Source organism: Leptodactylus fuscus, chromosome 5, assembly GCF_031893055.1.
Source record: "Leptodactylus fuscus isolate aLepFus1 chromosome 5, aLepFus1.hap2, whole genome shotgun sequence".
In the NCBI taxonomy this organism is placed as follows: Eukaryota; Metazoa; Chordata; class Amphibia; order Anura; family Leptodactylidae; genus Leptodactylus; species Leptodactylus fuscus.
In genome coordinates, this window is record NC_134269.1 from 156,853,297 (window position 1) to 156,872,154 (window position 18,858).

General features: G+C 37.3%; 1 protein-coding gene across 1 annotated transcript in view; it reads right to left on the minus strand.

Moving 5' to 3' along the window:
* LOC142203618 (dynein axonemal heavy chain 3-like) overlaps window positions 1-18,858 on the minus strand; it is a 927,911-nt gene that overhangs the window by 796,340 nt on the left and 112,713 nt on the right. The window contains exons 7-10 of the mRNA XM_075274510.1: window positions 9,202-9,340; window positions 2,864-2,968; window positions 1,685-1,815; window positions 1,046-1,241 (exon numbers count right to left, since the gene is read on the minus strand). Coding sequence (XP_075130611.1) covers window positions 1,046-1,241; window positions 1,685-1,815; window positions 2,864-2,968; window positions 9,202-9,340 — 571 coding nt within the window. The remainder of the gene's footprint in view (window positions 1-1,045; window positions 1,242-1,684; window positions 1,816-2,863; window positions 2,969-9,201; window positions 9,341-18,858) is intronic.

An 18,858-nucleotide genomic window follows, 5' to 3' on the forward strand; every position in this document is an offset into this window, starting at 1 on the left:
CCTCTCTGTCAGTCACTCATAGGACCACCTCCTTGACTTCTCTACATGGAAAGTGCAGACATTGCATTGGATAAATGACAGGCTATACAGATTTTATTTCCCACAAACCTATATCTCAATCTTCTCAGCTCTTCCTGCTCTATAACATGTTACCACCAAAATTGTTTTCATTTTACGTTCCCTTTGAAATGCAATTTTTATGCAGAAAAATGCAGCAAAATTAAAATGTTGTATTGTACATATAAGAATATCTCCCATTTGTGTTCTATTTTACAGGGCATGTATGAGGTGTTCTATTATATGAGATTAACAATACAGATTATTTTTAATGGAGAGCTAAGAGATATATACATTTTTAAAAGATTTTAAGTATCCATAATGTCCGCTCATGAAGTTCCCATGATCTCATGCATGTGTCGCAGGGAATCTTTTGCACTTTGATCTGATTGAGGAAGGCGTTTAGTGGCAGGAATACCTATTGGGGACACTTTGCAGCTACCTGTAAATATTGAATACTGTCAGGTGACAGAAATTGCCAGTAACTGCTATGTAGGATCTAGTAATAGCTGTCAGTCATTAGACTAATGGATATGTATAAAACATAACTCTTTTTATGGCAGAAGACTTGACATTGATACAGGTTTATCTTTCCTATGCCAAATCTTGACTATGCAAAGAAGAGTTTTCCATGAACTTCTGTGCACATAGATCTGTCTCACTTGACAAGCATGATAAAGTGTGTCTCCTTTACCAGGGTTCTCATGAGTGATTTCCCAAATGACTTGACAACTTTAAGTGTGTGATATCACTTATTTAACATCTTCATACATATGAAATGTGTACGAATGGCAGACATGAAAACCAGACCTATTATGAAAATCATGTCAATTTTGCTCACTTAAACCTGATTGTAATAAACCTACCATAGCAAAATACTCCCATTAATTTTTGGCACATGCTATCTGTATATGTAACATGGTGGAGTAATTGATTTCCATTATGTTTAAACTGTCTTATTGCAATGTGGACAAAATATTGTACTCACCTCATCCTCTGGCATTATAGATTCTATATTGCCTCTGCTTTGTTCTACAATATCACAACATTCCTTCATCCATGTTTCTTGCAGAAGTTCAGCCCTCTTTTTGACAATGCCAGTTATGTACACAATAAGTTTGTCTAGTACCATAGGGACACTTTGGAGGAGGCTTTTAGTATCAACTAGGCTAAACGTTGTGTAACTGAAAAGAGAATGGATAAAATAGACTTAAATGTTATGGAACCTTAGATCAGCCCCCAAATCATGAAATATTGAAATGTCATATATTAAGTCATCCATCTGCTCACTCCAACCCATGATACAATTTTCTAGTTGCTGGCAATATATCCTATGTTTAAGTGAGTCAAAGGAGTTAGAGGATCAGCAGGAGTACATTAGTGATCAGTCATGAAGTGGAAGGTCAGAATGAGTGATTATAGTCATTTACAGTATGTGAAGCCTGCTCATTGAGTACATGTGGAGAAGCAGATGGGTTAAGCCTTAACAGGTGCTTCTTGTCTTTGGCAATACATAAAGAACTTTCATAATTCATAGATTAAATATTTCATTCTCTTAGATTTCCTCTAACATAGTAAAACTACCAACCAAATTCTGTTATGTGTTGGAACATCATTGATAACATACTTTCTATAGAAGTGATGGAGAGTCTTGGTCATGACAGGATGAGTGATGTGCAAGCTGTTCTTCAATTTGACACATGCCATATTAACACTATTATGCCATGGAAAGCGATTTCGCCCAGCACTGTTACAAATCTTTGTGCAAAAAAAAAAAAAAAATCAGAAACGGGATATTTTATCAACATTTTTAAGAGACAATTTTGTATCATGCATTTTATACTTATACTTTCATTGAGTACTTATGATAAAGATATTTCATGATAAAGTGAAAAGTTAATAAATAGATTTTTTTTCTTTCATTCCAGATTATAATATAAGTTAATTTTTTTCCATTTGGAAAATTAAGATTATTTAAATTCTTAAACATGAAAAAGCATAAACGCTATGCAAAAGTCTAATAAAATGACATTAATAATAAAGTGGATAGCATTATACAGGCTAAAGTAACTGTGTGTTTACTACGGAATATGTACAAATAGCTATCGCAAGCTCTATCGTAGCATTTAAATAACAATACACAATGTATATACTGCCTGACAGGTCTTCTTTCTAAGCTCTCAATGTGATTGCCACTCTTCTCATTTCAATGCAATCACCCTGTCTGCCTGTCTCCTTCCTTCCTTTGTCACTTTCTATCATCATGACCACAGCATTTTTATTACTGCCACCATTCCCCTTTAGCTTTGCACATTTCAGATCGGTATCTACAGCGTACATAGAAGGATCACATTAACGGGAGAGGTGATAGATGTGAGAAATGTGATGGCAGTGCTATACCACCTTTCTATGCAGTCTACTGAGAATAGAAAATGCTCTGGTAAACCATTGTACGAGCTCCATCAAATACACTGCTCCCACAGGGCCGGCTCCATTACAAATATAAGTCTCATTTGTTCCACACATAAGGCACACTTTTTTCCGCAAACCACAATAGCTCTCTAACTTCAGCCGTGAAGCCTCATTATCAAGCAGAGAAATGACCTGTGTCTGTTTGGACAAAACATGCAATTTGGGACACTTTTTCTTAGACACATGATTTCTTCCACCACCAACACAATCTATAGATGTCTATTACTCAGCTAAATAAACTAGGTATCCACTGGTAGTCTATTTATAGAGAGCGAAGCCTGAAGATGGACTGTTGAAAAGGCCTAAAAAGACAATCATGTATTGCTGAAATTACCTTTGGGGTAATTTCAATTCCAAGCCTCTGTTGTTCCGCCACATCCAACAGTATATAATCAAGCATTGATTTCTTTATGGCATATGTATAGTTTTCCTCTACCTCCTGGGGAAAGATAAAAATACAATATTTTAACAGTACATTTTGGAGGTCAATCTAAAACTTTCAGACATTACATTTTTTGTAACTTTTTCAAAGATGTATAAGAAAATTAATATAAACTAAAAACTTGAGTTATGGTACAGCGCCTCTTCCCACCCAAATGATAGGCTTTTACTCTATTTGGTTGCCCCACAATACCACATATTAGCACAGGCTAGAAAATTATGCCAATGTGAAACTAGAGATACCTTAGCCTACACCTGGAAAATCAATGAAACCAGACACAGAATCTGAAAGTATTGGAAATATGGAATTAGAACATTTTAGGCATGAGAAGATATGTTGTAGATATTTTCTATATTTTACAGATTAGAGTATCCTTATGAAATTAGTGCATTCGTTCCTAAGGCTAAAATAATCACAGAGGAAACGCATTGTGTGCTTGGGATTATCCAGAATCCCATTCGCTTTGCAGGAACTGTAAAACACAGCATTTTCACAATGTGGGGCTTCAGCCTAAAACTGTTTTAGTTCAGTTTTTGTGATTGTCATTACAAACCATCAAAAATCCAGGCACATCCCTAAACACGAATATTAGCTTCTATAATGCACTGGGACAGTAAGTTTTTTATGGTTCAGATCACTTTATAGAGTCTTTTGTTTTGTCCAACTTCTTAAAATTTATATCTTGTTTAAAATTCCATGCCACCATTGATCCAGCAAGGAATACTGGGAGAGTTTAGCTCTGAGGGCTGCAGAATTGTGAGGCAATCTGTATTCACATGTTTATACAGTTACTCAAGTTTTTATGTAGAATCATTTAATTTGTAAACTGTAAAATGGTGCTGTTTTATGGTTGGCGAAATGATAATGGGAATGAGGGATGCAGACACCTTAGTAGTATAAGTGAAACATGGCTTTTACCATGGATTATGCAACAACAAAAAAGTAAGAAACAATGTGCAGAAGTGATAATAAGCAAGTAGCCACTAAAGTCAGGCCTCTTCTTTATTCTGAGGGGAGCTCAATCATTGTGGCGCCAACACCCCACGATATCAAAGATATTAGTTAGCCAATTGATGTGTAAGCCCAATGAGCTATCTATTTTGATGTACACATAGGTTATATGCTACCCTAACCTATAATAATATGCTATTATTGTGATATTGTACTATTGCTATTTTCCTAATATTGCTGATTTGCAATCTTTCAGACATGGGTTTAACCACTGATGGTAGCATTGGCAAGTCATTGTTATGTCTGGACTCCCTTTAGCTTCTTTTCTACACTCCATGTAGAGTCTACAAACAGAACTAGCAAGGTAAATTCATAGATTTGTAGTAGTGACATCACTTGTCTTCATTATTATTGGAAAGAAATATGGAACAATTGAATTGAGTATACAATAGTTTCCTTCTTCATATTATGTGGCTTGTCTATTTATTACAGATATACTGAATGAAAAAGTGCTGCAAGAAGAATTATAGAATTAAGTGCTATGGGTCAGAGGGGTCTATAGTAGTAGTAGCAGTGGTCAACAGTACATGCAGTTTTCCTTTTATGTTTCATAAATTATTTTATCAAAAAGTAAAATGAAATTAAATGGTAGAGGGTATGTACTACTCATCCAATGTTAAGGTTACATTAAGGCATAAAGTCCTGTATTCAACCAAATCCCACTGGCATTGAAGCCAACAGAAAGCAACCACATGCAGTTAAACTGCAGCCTAATATAAAACTCTAATGCATTTAACCTCAGGTTAATCTCCCGATTCCCCAACGTGAGATGCTGGGTGAAAGGAGGATCAGGTTGTTGGGTTTCAACATGCTCACTCCTATTGTTCTCTGGGAACATAAACCACTGTCACAGTGACTTATTCCCTCACACTGGTCTTATGTATTGGAGTTTGTAGATTCATACAAAAATTGTATTCCGATTTTCAGTTCTTGTATGTGGGCTAAAAAGTTTAAGAAATTAGTTTTATAGTGGTTATCTGACTCACACCATAATCATATACTGATGGCAGTGGATCCTGTTGCTGGGAACCCTAATGATGTGCTGTAGCCTATGGAAGAACCTTTCAGCAAGTGATGAATCCCCCTGTAGCACCACCACAGGTGAAGTGAAGCCCTACATGGCGCTCATGGAAATTAATTGGTTCGTCTTATAATGTACAGACATGCTGAATACTTCAGAGAGACACTATCTGTCCTGTAGCCATTCTTCAGTCTGGATAATTGATGGAGGTCCTGAATAATGGACCTCTTCTATTAACTCACAATGCCTTAAGGGTAGAGTATATTCACAAGTGGCTGATTTGTTGCAGAAATTTCTGCAACTGAAAAACAGCTCCATACTGTATATCTGAATGGGGTTACTTATCCAGCAAGTGTATGGATTTGTGTGCCGAGGATTTGTTGATGAGAAGTTCTACAATTACAATTTTCTTACTTCTGCTATTGGATTAAACACAAGCATTGGATGTGATGCCATAATTTCAGCTGTTACTTTCTTCTTTGGATAATTTTGTCTTAAAATGTATATATTTTTCCATTTCTTAATGAGTGTATAAAAGTTGGGTGCGTGCAGGTAATTTAATCATAACGTTACATAAAATAATTTATCAAGCTCTAAATTAAATAGAATTTTAACGTCTTATCATCTCTATTTCCAACTATTATTATTGCATCTCTTCTCAGTGCCAAGGTAATGCTTTAGAAGATGTGCCGCGGTATAAATATTTCATTCATTTGGTTAAGCAACTTATAATTAAATGATGCAGATTTACAATATTAATATCAATGGTCAATAAACGGCTAGCATGCATTTTAAAAAGGGATAATATGAAAGGACGGCTAAAATCTGAAATAATGGAATGCCTGATGTACATTTTAAGCTGGATGCTGCAGCTGCTATTTGAATGGTAGGAGATGGAGAAGAATTCTTAATAAAACAACCAGTTACATCTGGGCACCAGCTGTTCCATTTTCAATGACATTATCTTTGGTGCAAAAACTCTACAATCTGTTTGTAAATATGTTATTACTGATGTGGATAACACAGGGATCATTTCATTCTAGTAAAATTAGTCTTTTTAAACTTTTTGGGAAGAAATGTGGTTTATTAAAAACAAATAAAAAATAAAACAATGGACTAAGCAGTAAATGGGTATTTTTAAAGATCTTTTCATACCTAGATCTGTAAACATGATAAGGGGTATCCAATAGGTCTAGAGAAAGGAAAGATTCACTAATGTCAAATGAAGATTTTTTTTTTTACTGAAGTGACACTAGGGAGGAGCCTGGTTCCCTTCCTTGAAAGTAAAAATATTACAAGCTCTGGCTACTTAGATTTATAGAGAAGGTCACCACGATTTGGAGATTCATTGAGATTGCCATAATGGAAATTGGGGAAGAATAATAATAAGAATAATACCTCATAGGTAAATTTTGTCATCCTCTGGATCAACATGGTAGGTTTATAGCTAGGACATGATGGATCTTGTCATTTTTTGAATGATTATTTATAGTACATTCCTACAGATGTAACATTCATTTATGAACTTTCATAACAAGCTAATAAACGTTTCTATCACTCTAACACAATTTTCATAGTGTAGCTGCCCATTCATTATTCATTATGCATGATAGCACCAACGCTACAAAATCTGCTAAGTGCGCCATAGCACAAAACGAATATAAGTAAAGATAATCCTTTAATAGTCCCACCATGGGGAAATTCAGTGAGTTACAGCAGCATAGATAATACAATAATAATACAAAATATGAATACACATATAAGCCCATGACTTTATACAACAAATCTTCATTTGGTGGAGACTACATCAGTACTTTATGTTAGTCTGTATAGAGCTAGAGCAGCTGTAGCTAGAGTTTCTGTCATCCAGGGCAAAGGTTTAGTTTACTACTCTTATCTGTACTTGACCCCCCCCCCAAGCTTCCCCATTCTATTAGCCAAGCTAATGTACACAGTTCTTAATTTATTACTACAAAAGTAAGATGCTGTAGATATAAGAATGTTTATATCACAGTTTCATCCAGGATTTTTTGTACGGTTAGTAAAAAAAATCCAATAGCTAATAACTATAAGCAGTTAGCACAAAGCAAGTTAAGATGTTGCAAATTATATCTAAGAAAGTTCTTAGAAAGGCCTTACAAGTCCAACTGCTCAGTTACTTCAATAGAAAATGCTATAGTTCATTGTCTAGGTCTTCCTCCTCATTGTGTTACATGATAATAGATAGTAAAATAAACAGCCATACGATCCAGCCTATAGGATACACACAAATCCTCAGTACAGGAGAAGCTGAATTATAGTAGCTTAGCATACATTCACACTTAAATGTATCGTAGATATTGAAACAGACAAATATATCTACCATCCACAACATGAATCGACCATACATGCTAATATGTGATTGTGGTTCCCCAATGTAGAGATCTTAGCTGTTCCTCTTCAATTTAATTAATATACCATATGTATCTGTAGTATAAAACCTCTTTAACACAACTTACTCGAAGAGCTCCAAAATGTCCTCCAATAGAAACATTTCAAGGCCAATTATCTGTAATTTGCTTTCATTCAGATATCAGGATTATATGTACAACAAACTTTAAATGATTCTCCTCTATGGAAAATCCTTAAAAGTTGGCAAGCTACAATTTTCACGTAGCACCACTACAGGTGAAACTATGCAATATACAGTGCCCATGCAAATTAGTGGATTCTCTATGTGATAAAGAATAGGACAGCACCTCCAAAGCAGGAGGTACTCCTTGTAGTCATTCTCCCATCTACCCAAGAGGTAAGGATCATGAACTGAGTGAGGACACTTGAAATCTTCTAAACAATGTTTTATTTCCAAACCAGACCACTCATTTCAATACCGTGTCTCTCTTTTGTGAAACAACCATGGCCTTGCAATGTTATCTTGATGCCATACCATTATCATAAATGGACAACATTTCAGCACAACCTTCTGTCCTGTGCAAAATTAATATTGCATCACATGAACATGTCTTTTAGAAGGTTTAAGTGATTGTGGGATTTTATGAGTCATATTCCCCCTTATAGAGAAATGCAGGTTGAGAGAAGGATTTCCATCGAAGCATTATGTGTGGGAAAAATAACTCCTTACAGGGAGTCTTTCATATATCCAACTATAGATGGGGTTCACTGGAATAAAACATTTCTTCCTCTTCCTGATCATTGCCTCCATCGCTGATATATTAGCTTGTATCCTGATATGCTAATGAGCTTTTTGGTTAATTGAGGATGTCACCATTGCTCTTATTGCACCTAAAGCTGTATACTTTCCAGCCTCCAGTCCCACTAATCCTCCCTCCCTTCTATGATTGATCTACACTTCCCATTCCTTCCTATCAGATTGCTCTATAGTGATATGAAAACAATGGTGATGGCCCGTTTTGCACCAAACAGCTCAATAGCATATAAGCCTAAAATAAACCCCCCTGTGAAACCCACCTATATAACTGTACTCATAGTTCAATAGGGACCGTTCTAGTGACAGACTCCCTTTAACAAATATGCTGAAATGATGTCTGATTATCTCAGCTACCTACCTTTACTTTTTGTTGGCTAATTCCAACTATACGTTATATTAATAACTGGTCAATTTGATTGTGAGCTCCTCCCTATGGTGGGAAAAATATATCTGGAAAATGTACATTAAAAATAACTCTCTAAATTTTAGGATCACTTCTATAGGTAAAGGTCATTACAGTAGATGTATGTGATAACTAACATTTTCCTTTAAATTGCCATAATCCATGTCAAAAAACTCAATAAAAATATATTGTCCAAAGACAAACATAATTTTACTACAAGGTGTCATATAAAGCTATAGTACAATAATACTAATTCTTTATAAATTCTTATTATATTAACGTGACCTGAGCCAGAGGGGTTAAGGTAGACTGAGATTTATAGACAAACTTCATATTTGATTAAAAATCCTAGACTTTTCTAATAATTCAATGAACAATTCTAAATACAAGGACGTTCTGTTTTTCCTGCTAAAAATGTCTCTACGGCATATGTATTTTCAGAACAAATCATCTGTTTTGCAGAATGGCTTATTTTATATCTAGAGGGTAGTATGCATAAGAATAATTCCTCCACTGTACTTGTCAAATATTCATGTATTAATAGCAATGAGAGCAGCTTGCAAAATATGACACAAATCCATACATACCTTTGTTAAATCCTGAAGGGATTTGCTCCACACCTTGCAAAGTTCTGCTGGTATGTATGAATAGATTCCCTGAAGCCATTTTACACTAAGTGGAGACACCATACAAGGGTCGATGGATTCTTCAATAAGCCTGTAATATCTACAGAATGAAAATGCAGTGTGAGAACAGTTTCAAAAGCTTTGCTGTTCCCTCAGCAGATATTATGAATAGAAAAGATTTCCTTTTTTTTTTCCAAAGTATGTGACACCCTAGTTAAAAAAAAAAAAAATCTGACAGCCTGTGCATCCTGTCACAACCTTGTGCTAGGAGATGTCAGAAATGAGCGTATAATAACAGTCATTCTGAATAATACAGTTAAGCCTATGATAACAGACTGACTTACTATTCCCTTGATTAATGTTCTTCACAGTAAGCGATGCCTCGATTTCAGCCATTCTAAATTAAGCTAATTATTTCTTCACCCTGCTGTCAATTAAGTTCAATTTTGCAATATCAACAAGTTTAAACTTAAACAGAATTTGCATAATAAAATCATTAAAATCCTTTTAGAGGACATATGCTAATGGAAAATTTATGAAACACAATTTGAATTTTTCGGTGGAACCCAAAATAGAAAAGAGAGTGTGCTATGTTAAATCTTTGTACGTACACGTTTCATACAAAACAAGTAGAAGGAAAATTGGAGTTTCTATATTTCACCATAGACAGACTGCTTATTACTTGGCACAATGGTGCAAACTTGTGGCTCTCCAGCTTTACTGAAACTATTGGTTGGAGCATTTTTTACGTTAAAACCCCACATAATGAACCACAGCTAAAAAAAAAAAAAAAAAAAATGCTGCAGAAAAAAAACTGAGAAAATGCATTGCATTTTTTGCAGCATTTTTCAGTGTTGACTGTGTTTTTCTTCCCTTATTGATATTAATTATTAATAGAGATGAGCGAACAGTAAATTGTTCGATATTCGTTTCAAATAGCCGCTCAATATTCGACTACTCGAATCGAATATGGAATCCTATTATACTCTATGGGGGGAAAATGCTCGTTTCAGGGGTAGGCAACATTCGATCAAATTACACTTACCAATTCCACGAGTGAGGGTCGGGCTGGATCCTCTGAGAAGTCTTCTCCGTGTAGCGTCCCCGCGGCATCTTCCGGCTCTGAATTCACTCTGCTAGTCATTGGGCCTGGGCAGAGCCGACTGCGCATGCCCGTACTACAAAAAAATGTCCGCTTACAGTCAAAGCGGCCATTTTCTTGTAGCGTGGGCATGCGCAGTCGGCTCTGCCCAGGCCCGATGCCTGGCAGAGTGAATTCAGAGCCGGAAGACGCCGCGGGGAGGCTGCACGGAGAAGACTTCTAAAGGTAGGAGAAGAACCAGCGTTGATTGGCCGACTGTATAGCATTCGGCCAATCAATGCTGGTTCTGCATCAAACTTTTCCATTCGAATAGCGAGTGGTACTCGATCGAGTACGAGTATTTTGAATACCGTACTATTCGGGCGAGTAGGTATTCTCGCTCATCTCTAATTATTAAATCTATAGGGAAAGCGCTTGTATTTCCACAGCTAAAATCAACATTCTGCATTTCTTAAAAACACATGTTCTTGAAAATGCAACTTTTCCATAGCTTTTTTTTCCCCCACAATCTGTGGTTGAGATTAACAAACATCTCATTCACTTTGCTGATATTGTAAAAGGCAGCATTTTTTTTCCACAGCGTTGCGTTCTGGGACTTTAGCCTAAAGGGAAACTCCATCTAAATTTAACTTACAGTATATTGTATGTGCCAGTCTCTCATCTGCTATTTTTTTCTGCTTTTATCTCTGTATTGCTCACTGTGGTGTTGCTTAGCAGTGAGAATCACGTGACATATTTTCTGCACTATAGTCCATAGAGATCTATGTGTCTCACAGAAATTCCTCAATGATGATGTTGCATGGACTGTATTACATAAAGAGGAATTCCTTTTGCAGTAACTGCAGATGAATATACAGGTACTGTCACAAAGTTATAATACATATGTACTCAGCATCCCTGATGGTTTCCTAGTTTATATTGAAGTAGTATAGTAGAGAAAAAGAATTACACTGTCCTCCTAGCATGTAAAGATGGTACTGTCTCTAGCTGTCTATGTGATGCTGTGCATAGGCCGAGGGAATCTGATTAGAAGCAAAGAGGAGATTGAACAAAAAGTAAGTACAATATGTACAAAAGATGTTCAGAGTGATATAGAGTCAGGTGGAGCAGACTTGGAAAGTTGGGTTTCTACTAGGGGTATTCTTCAAACAATATCTGAAAAGTCTTCTATATAGACAAATATAGCCTATATACAGTAAGGGCAACCTATTACAGATACAGGTACTCCTATTAACCAAAACACAGACAAATGCTGCGCTATTTGGCCAATAGAATTGATTAAATAATATGGTGGACTCATAGTAAATGATTCCACTATATTCACAAGGGAAGTACTCCCCTCCTCTGCAGTAACTAACAAGCTGCTAAGTAAGCATGTATTGGTGGTGGGTAAAGGGGGGCATATAACAGTACTGTATTCTTTTTCCTTCCTTATTATCCAACAGTGGAATAATTATAATTATTTTGGCTAATAGTAGGACAAATCTTTATAATATGGTTCCCTCTACAGGGCAGGATATCCAGCTACTTTAAATAATTAATATTTTATTCTCTACCATTAAAAAAAGATATAAAATTGTAATACTGTGCAAGTAACTACTTTGTGCATATGCAATACGTATTCCCCATGAAGAACTTATTAAATTGTACACAATGCTATGTCTTACGTACATTAGATATATATTGCCTTCAGCATTGGAAAGGTTTAGCAACCCAACAAGGCAACAGGAGGAGATTAAACTTCCCAATGATTCAAGAAGTTGTGCATAAGTGAATTTATGAGAGTAACATTTACAAGCAACATGCAGCAGCCTGCAATCTGCTAAAGTAATTGTCAAAAAACGGCAAAGAAAAGAGAGGAGCAAATTTACTGACCATGTCTATTGTTTTACGAACGTGAACTTAAAGCAGACAATCTAAAGAATTTTATCATAATGGCTCATGTTACAAGATACTTTTTTTTTTTCTTTTAAATATAGATTGTGAGCCCCCCATAGAGCTCACAATGTAAATTTTTCCCTATCAATATGTCTTTTATTGGAATATAGGAAAACATACAAACTCCTTGCAGATGGTTTTTTGCCCTTGGTGGGATTGGAACACCAGGACTCCAGCGCTGCCAGGCTGCAGTGCTAACCACCGAGCCACCATGTGGCCCCTTGTTACAAAGATACATTTGATGCATTTTGCCTTACAAGTTAAACATGACTAGGATTGCTCCAATATGTTGCAGTAAGGTTTTGCGCACATTGTTTTTTAAGCAATACACTCTTACCATTGAAGCACACTTAAAGGGGTTGTCCAGGGAGCTGTAATTTACTTACCTGGCCTGGGGGTCATAATGTCACTGGAACCTCCATTCCATTATCACCCTTGGACCATATGATTCAAAGCGGGACCATTTGATCTGACTATAGTAAGGCCAGTCCCCATAGCACAGCTATGAGATTGGGGGAGGTGGGGACAGAGTGACCTCAGATGGAGCAACATGAGGGGGGAAAACACTGCTTTGGATCACAAGTTGTGATGTTACCGTGATCCCCAGGACCATCATCAGCAATTCCCAGACCAGGAAAGTAAATTACAACTCTCCAGACATCTTTAATATCTCATTGACTGACATGCCCCCTTATCACGTGAAGAGAAAATAGTGTAAAAACACATAATAAATGTTTTTGACCAGATTAAGACAGATTTCTGTCACATTTAGCTTAGTTTCTTAATGTGTGTAATATGTTCATCTTATGACAGAGGTCCATCCAGAAGGAAGACAGAATTCTCATCTCTACTGTCACCTATAAATGGCCTATAAGTTATCACCAAAGCTTAAAGGCTTATTCCTGCCACAATAATCATATTTCACAAAAAGTACTTTGCAAAATATCAATGTCACCCATTCAAAGTAATCAGTGAGTATGTCACTAGAAAAATCCCAATAATATTCCCAATAATTTCCTACCAACGTTTGAGCATTGTTACCACTGGATTTGTCTTGTACCCCATCCTCATCCAGATCAAGCAGGCTTTCTAAGTTTCTAACAGATGGAGCATGTGATAACAAATAATTCCTGTTATGAGGAATGGCCAATGCAACAGATAGGAAGTGTACAGAGTAAGGTGCACATAGAAGGACCACCCTTTCTGGCCGTTGTAGGCTGTAATGGGGGAGCAGATTTTGGATATCAGAGGGCACATAAAAGGTAGGTAAAGTCACAGTTATTGTGCAAATAGTTTATCTACTCTAGTTTTTTTTATTTTTGAAAAAAAAAGATTCATGTTGGGTAATCTCCTTTAAAGGTGCATTCACACTACGTAACGCCAGCGTGTATCACAGCCGTACACGCCGGCATTACAGCAGGGCTGCCGAACACTTCCCATTCATTTTTATGGGAGCCGGCATGCGAGCGCTCCCCATAGAAATGAATGGGCTGCTTCTTTCACTGCGAGCAGTCCCATTGAAGTGAATGGGAAGTGCCGGCGTATACGGCAAGCTCTGCTCATGCCGAGCCGTACACGCCGGCACTTCCCATTCACTTCAATGGGACTGCTCGCAGTGAATGAAGCAGCCCATTCATTTCTATGGGGAGCGCTTGTATGCCGGCTCCCATAGAAATGAATGGAGCTGCTTTATACGCCGCTTATTCTGAACGTGTTTTACGTTCAGAAAAAGCTTCAGTATACGTAGTGTGAATGCCCCCTAAGCTTGGAGTTACCCATTCTTAGTGCTTATACTACAAACAATGATCAAACATTTTGTTACCAATCATTGCTAGTAAAAATAACACTGATATGTTGTCATAAAACAAATATTTCCGAAGGGAAAGTTACCAGATTACCAATAGTATTGGATTTCACTTCTGAATTCTCAGAAGACTTTTCCCTTGTTACCTACTTACATTAGTTGGCAATTCCTTCAGACACATCTACAAGTATTAATGATTCCTACTAATAATCCATCCCCTGGACTACTTTATTGTTGAACTTATTGATACTGAGAGCAAGATACTATTCTTTACCTCTTTGTGGTCCTATTGATACTTGGCATTAGACCTTAAGAATCTAAATTATTCCAAACAATACATTGGTATTTGTGCTAATATATTTACTACATAGCTATAATAATAATAATAATACTTCCTTATTTCACAAATGTATACAGATTGAATAATAATGGGCATGATTTAGTTGGTCACTCTGGGAACTATGTATAGAACATCTTTTGTGTCTTGTACAGAGTATCGATTTCCATTTCATAAGCCCAAGAAAGAATATAGTTAAAGCTTAACCTCCATCTACAGTGGAGAGAATACTGTAGCAATTAACAACAAGGCCAAGACATCTGGGCTATTAAACAAGCCTCGAGGCCTTAATATGGATTCTGCTTCACTTGATTGATTTCATCTATAGGCATTTATTATAAGGAGGTTGTTTCCATGTGAGTAATACAACACACCAATATTAAGTCATTATGCATGGCAAGCAGATTTCTATAGAATCAGCATAGATACAATTGTTGTAGATGTAAGAGTAATATTCTACAAATAGACATGTTAAGGCCTGATATAATATTTCACAATATTCAAAAATGTTTGTTAATATTAGGGTCAAACTTGTGGACATAGGGTCAGATTTACAAAGACTGGTGTTATTAATGGCAGTCTTTATAACTGCATCGCTGGTGGGAGGTGCCCCTCTTTTATGACTTGGCGCATGCCTCCTCATAAATGACTCATCCTCTGCTGGGAATTTTGCTTACAGGGAAATCTATGCCAACTCATAGCTAATGTAGATTACTAGCATCATTTACACCAGATTTCTGGCATAAATTATAACAAATCTGGTGCAGTCCCCCGCACAGCCTTGCCAGACCCCTTTTTGGGACAGTGGCAAGAGCAGTGCAGAAAAGTTTAAAACTAGAGATGAGCGAACACTAAAATTTTCGGGGTTCGAGATCTGATTCGAACAGCCGCAGACTGTTCGACTGTTCGAACGGGTTTCGAACCCCATTATAGTCTATGGGGGGAAATGCTTGTTTCAGGGGTACACAACATTCAATCAAATTCTACTTACCAAGTCCATGAGTGAGGGTCGGGCTGGATTCTTCTCCCTGCGCAGCGTCCCCGCGTCCTCTTCTGGCCTTGAATTCACTCTGCTAGGCATCGAGCCTGGGCAGAGCCGACTGCGCATGCCCGCACTACAAGCGGACATGCGCAGTCGGCTCTGCATAGGCCTGATGCCTGCCAGAGTGAATTCAGAGCCGGAAGACACCACGGGGACGCTGCGCAGGGAGAAGACTTCTAAAGGTAAGAGAAGAACCAGCGTTGATTGGCAATGTATAGCATTCTGCCAATCAACGCTGGTTCTGCATCGAATCTTAACTTCGAACAGCTAGTAGTACTCGATCGAGTACGAGTATTTAGAATACCGTAGTATTCGATCAAACACCTACTCGATCGAGTACTACTCACTCATCTCTACTAAAAACCTGACTTAAAAAAAAATTGCAATTTTTTAAGAGCCTTGTATGCTAGAAAACTGGAGCACAAGGCAGATCTAAATCTGCCCCATAATTTTCAAGAAATACCTGTTTATGTATTAATTTACAACAGTATTTTCTCCAAAGATTTAACCAGAGTTTTTTGATAAAGCACTTACCAAGCAAAATGTATCAATTGCCACTCACTCCTATACTGCTAATAAGTGGAAATAATATTTTGAATCTTCTGTCTGATGATCACAGGCTGAACATACTCAGTTGAAATACAGTAGGTTATGGACGAGATGGTTCACCTTATAAGACCGCATTTAAACTGTTTGTTCAAGTTCACTTTGTGAACTTTAGAGACAATGAAGTATGGTATAATTATTGATAAGATTATCATAATCTCTGTAGTGCATATACCCAAAGTGTAATTTTATAAATGCACTGAGAAGGTCCATATATCCTATTAGGGGACCAACCTCTTTGAGCCCTAAAAAAGGATACCCCCTCAATTCCTCTGAACTTAGATCAGCTCTTTAAGAAAGTTTCTAGGTCTAGCAAATGTGGACCATCTATGTATTACATCTCAGTGGCTGCCATATAGTCACCATTGTAGAGAAAAAGAAAAAGCAGTTAATGTCTCTCCTGGCAATAAAGGTTGATGCTTTCACCAGCTTCCAATTGTCTTTACTTCCCTTTTTTTGCACATGAAAAAAAATTAATATTCTAAATATGGACTACAATGGGAAACTAATTTATCAAGGTACATGTGAACTGATCCTATGTTAATAATAACTATGTGCATTACAACACACATTTAGAGTATTATATGACTTCTTGACAGTAGTAGTCATGATTATTTGGATGCACTAAACTCATCAGTCTAGTTTCTACCACTATTTTCTGCTTTTAACCAATTGGTTATATTGTAGAAATACATTTTTCAGTACTGTACAAAGAATTTATTCTAATCTGTCCATGTCCCTATGGGAAGCCACTTCAAGAAGTTCTCCACTTAAATGTATTTCTAGAACAATCTGATTAATAATGCAACTTGAGGAGGGGATGGCATAGACTGACGGCTGCTAAGCTGCTTTTTTCTCTTACTCTGCTATCTACACAGTTTCAATAGTATTTTGGGATGAATAGCTTTGTTCCTCTATGTCTATAGCTCACAGAACTATAGTCACAATGTCATTCTCTTTTGAGGAAACATAAATTTAGGTGGGGGCCTCCTTAACCATAGATGGAAAACAGAATATCTGGATCAAAATAATTTAAGGTACACAAACTTAACACATAGTTGCAGATTTCAATCGGATGTAAAGTTGTGTCCTGTAACACTACCGTCAGGCTGAGGCCCCACGTTGCGCAAATGCAGTTTTTTTTGTTGCACATTTTGATGCATTTTTTTCAGCCAAAGTCAAGAATGGCTACAAAAGGAGTGGGATATATATAGGAATCTCTTTTTTTTTTTTCTTTTAAATGTAGATTGTGAAACCCATATAGGGATCACAATGTACTTTTTTTTTCATTTAAAGAGGACCTTTCACCATATCTGGGCACATGCAGTGTTATATACTGCCGGAAAGCTGACGGTGCGCTGAGTTCAGCGCACTGTCGGCTTTCCCGATCTGTGCCCGGTGTGAAGAGCTTATGGTCCGGTACCGTAGCTCTTCTATGGTTAGAAGGGCGTTTATGACCATTAGCCAGAGACGTCCTTCTGCCTCGCGGCGCCTATCACACTGTGCTGTGGAGCGGGGAGGAACGCCCCCTCCCGCTCCTGATAATGCTAGTCTATGGACAAGCGCTGCGAGCAGAGGGAGGGGGCGTTCCTCCCCGCTCCACAGCACAGTGTGATAGGCGCCGCGAGGCAGAAGGACGTCTCTGGCTAATGGTCAGAAACGCCCTTCTGACCATAGAAGAGCTACGGTACCATGACGTAAGCTTTTCACACCGGGCACAGATCGGGAAAGCCGACAGTGCGCTGAACTCAGCGCACCGTCAGCTTTCCGGCAGTATATAACACTGCATGTGCCCAGATATGGTGAAAGGTCCTCTTTAAGTATGTCTTTGTAGAATGGGAGGAATTCCACGCAAACACGGGGAGAACATACAAACTCCTTGCAGATGTTGTTCCTGGCAGGATTTGAACCCAGGACTCAAGTGCTGCAAGGCTGCAGTGCTAAACAATGAGCCAGCATGTTGCCCCTTATATAGGAATCTCTTATACTTCTACCTTCTGCTCAATCTACTCCAGCCTTTGGCTAAAAAAACATAGCAAAATCTGCAACAACAAAAAAAGCTGTGTTTCCACAATGTGGGGCCTTAGCCTTAAAGAGGGTTTGTCAACAGGGCTGAAAAGCCCAATGCCTTATATAATCTATAGGTATTGACACTGCCCATTTGGCTAGTATACCTTAATTTGCATCAATACTAATGGTACTTATATCTTTGTAATGGCTGAACAGATTTGGATAACCAATATACTAAAATGCTTAAGATGACCTATCAGAAGAGGTATGTCATTGGACAATTCAGACCAAGTGACAGGTACCTTTTTTATATTATCATTTGTACAATTATTTGAGAAACTACTGTATCTCAGGACTTCATTTGATGTTCAAGCTTTACAAAGGACCTGATAGGATGAAAAGTTGGTACTTTTGTACTAGTTATACCCTAAATGATCAGTAAAGGTGAAGTTTACTATAGGTACTTTGGTGGTACTTTAGATTTCAACATCATTTTTCTGTAATTCTTGTGATCTAGATCAGATTGCGCAGGGAATCACTGGAATGGTATTCTGGGTCTATGTTTTGTTTGCAACACAAGTGTAGATGTCGTTCTGGTAAGATGAACCATTTTGATGGCAATAGAAAGAGTAGTATTACTACATTTACGTAAATGTCACTGGCTATTGTTCATGGTTCAATTTGCCAACAAAATATTGTCGCTCTTTTTTTGGATAGTGTTCTTTCTGGTCATAGTAAGGGCACATTCTTAAAATATTCAGAAAAAAAATCTGAAAATA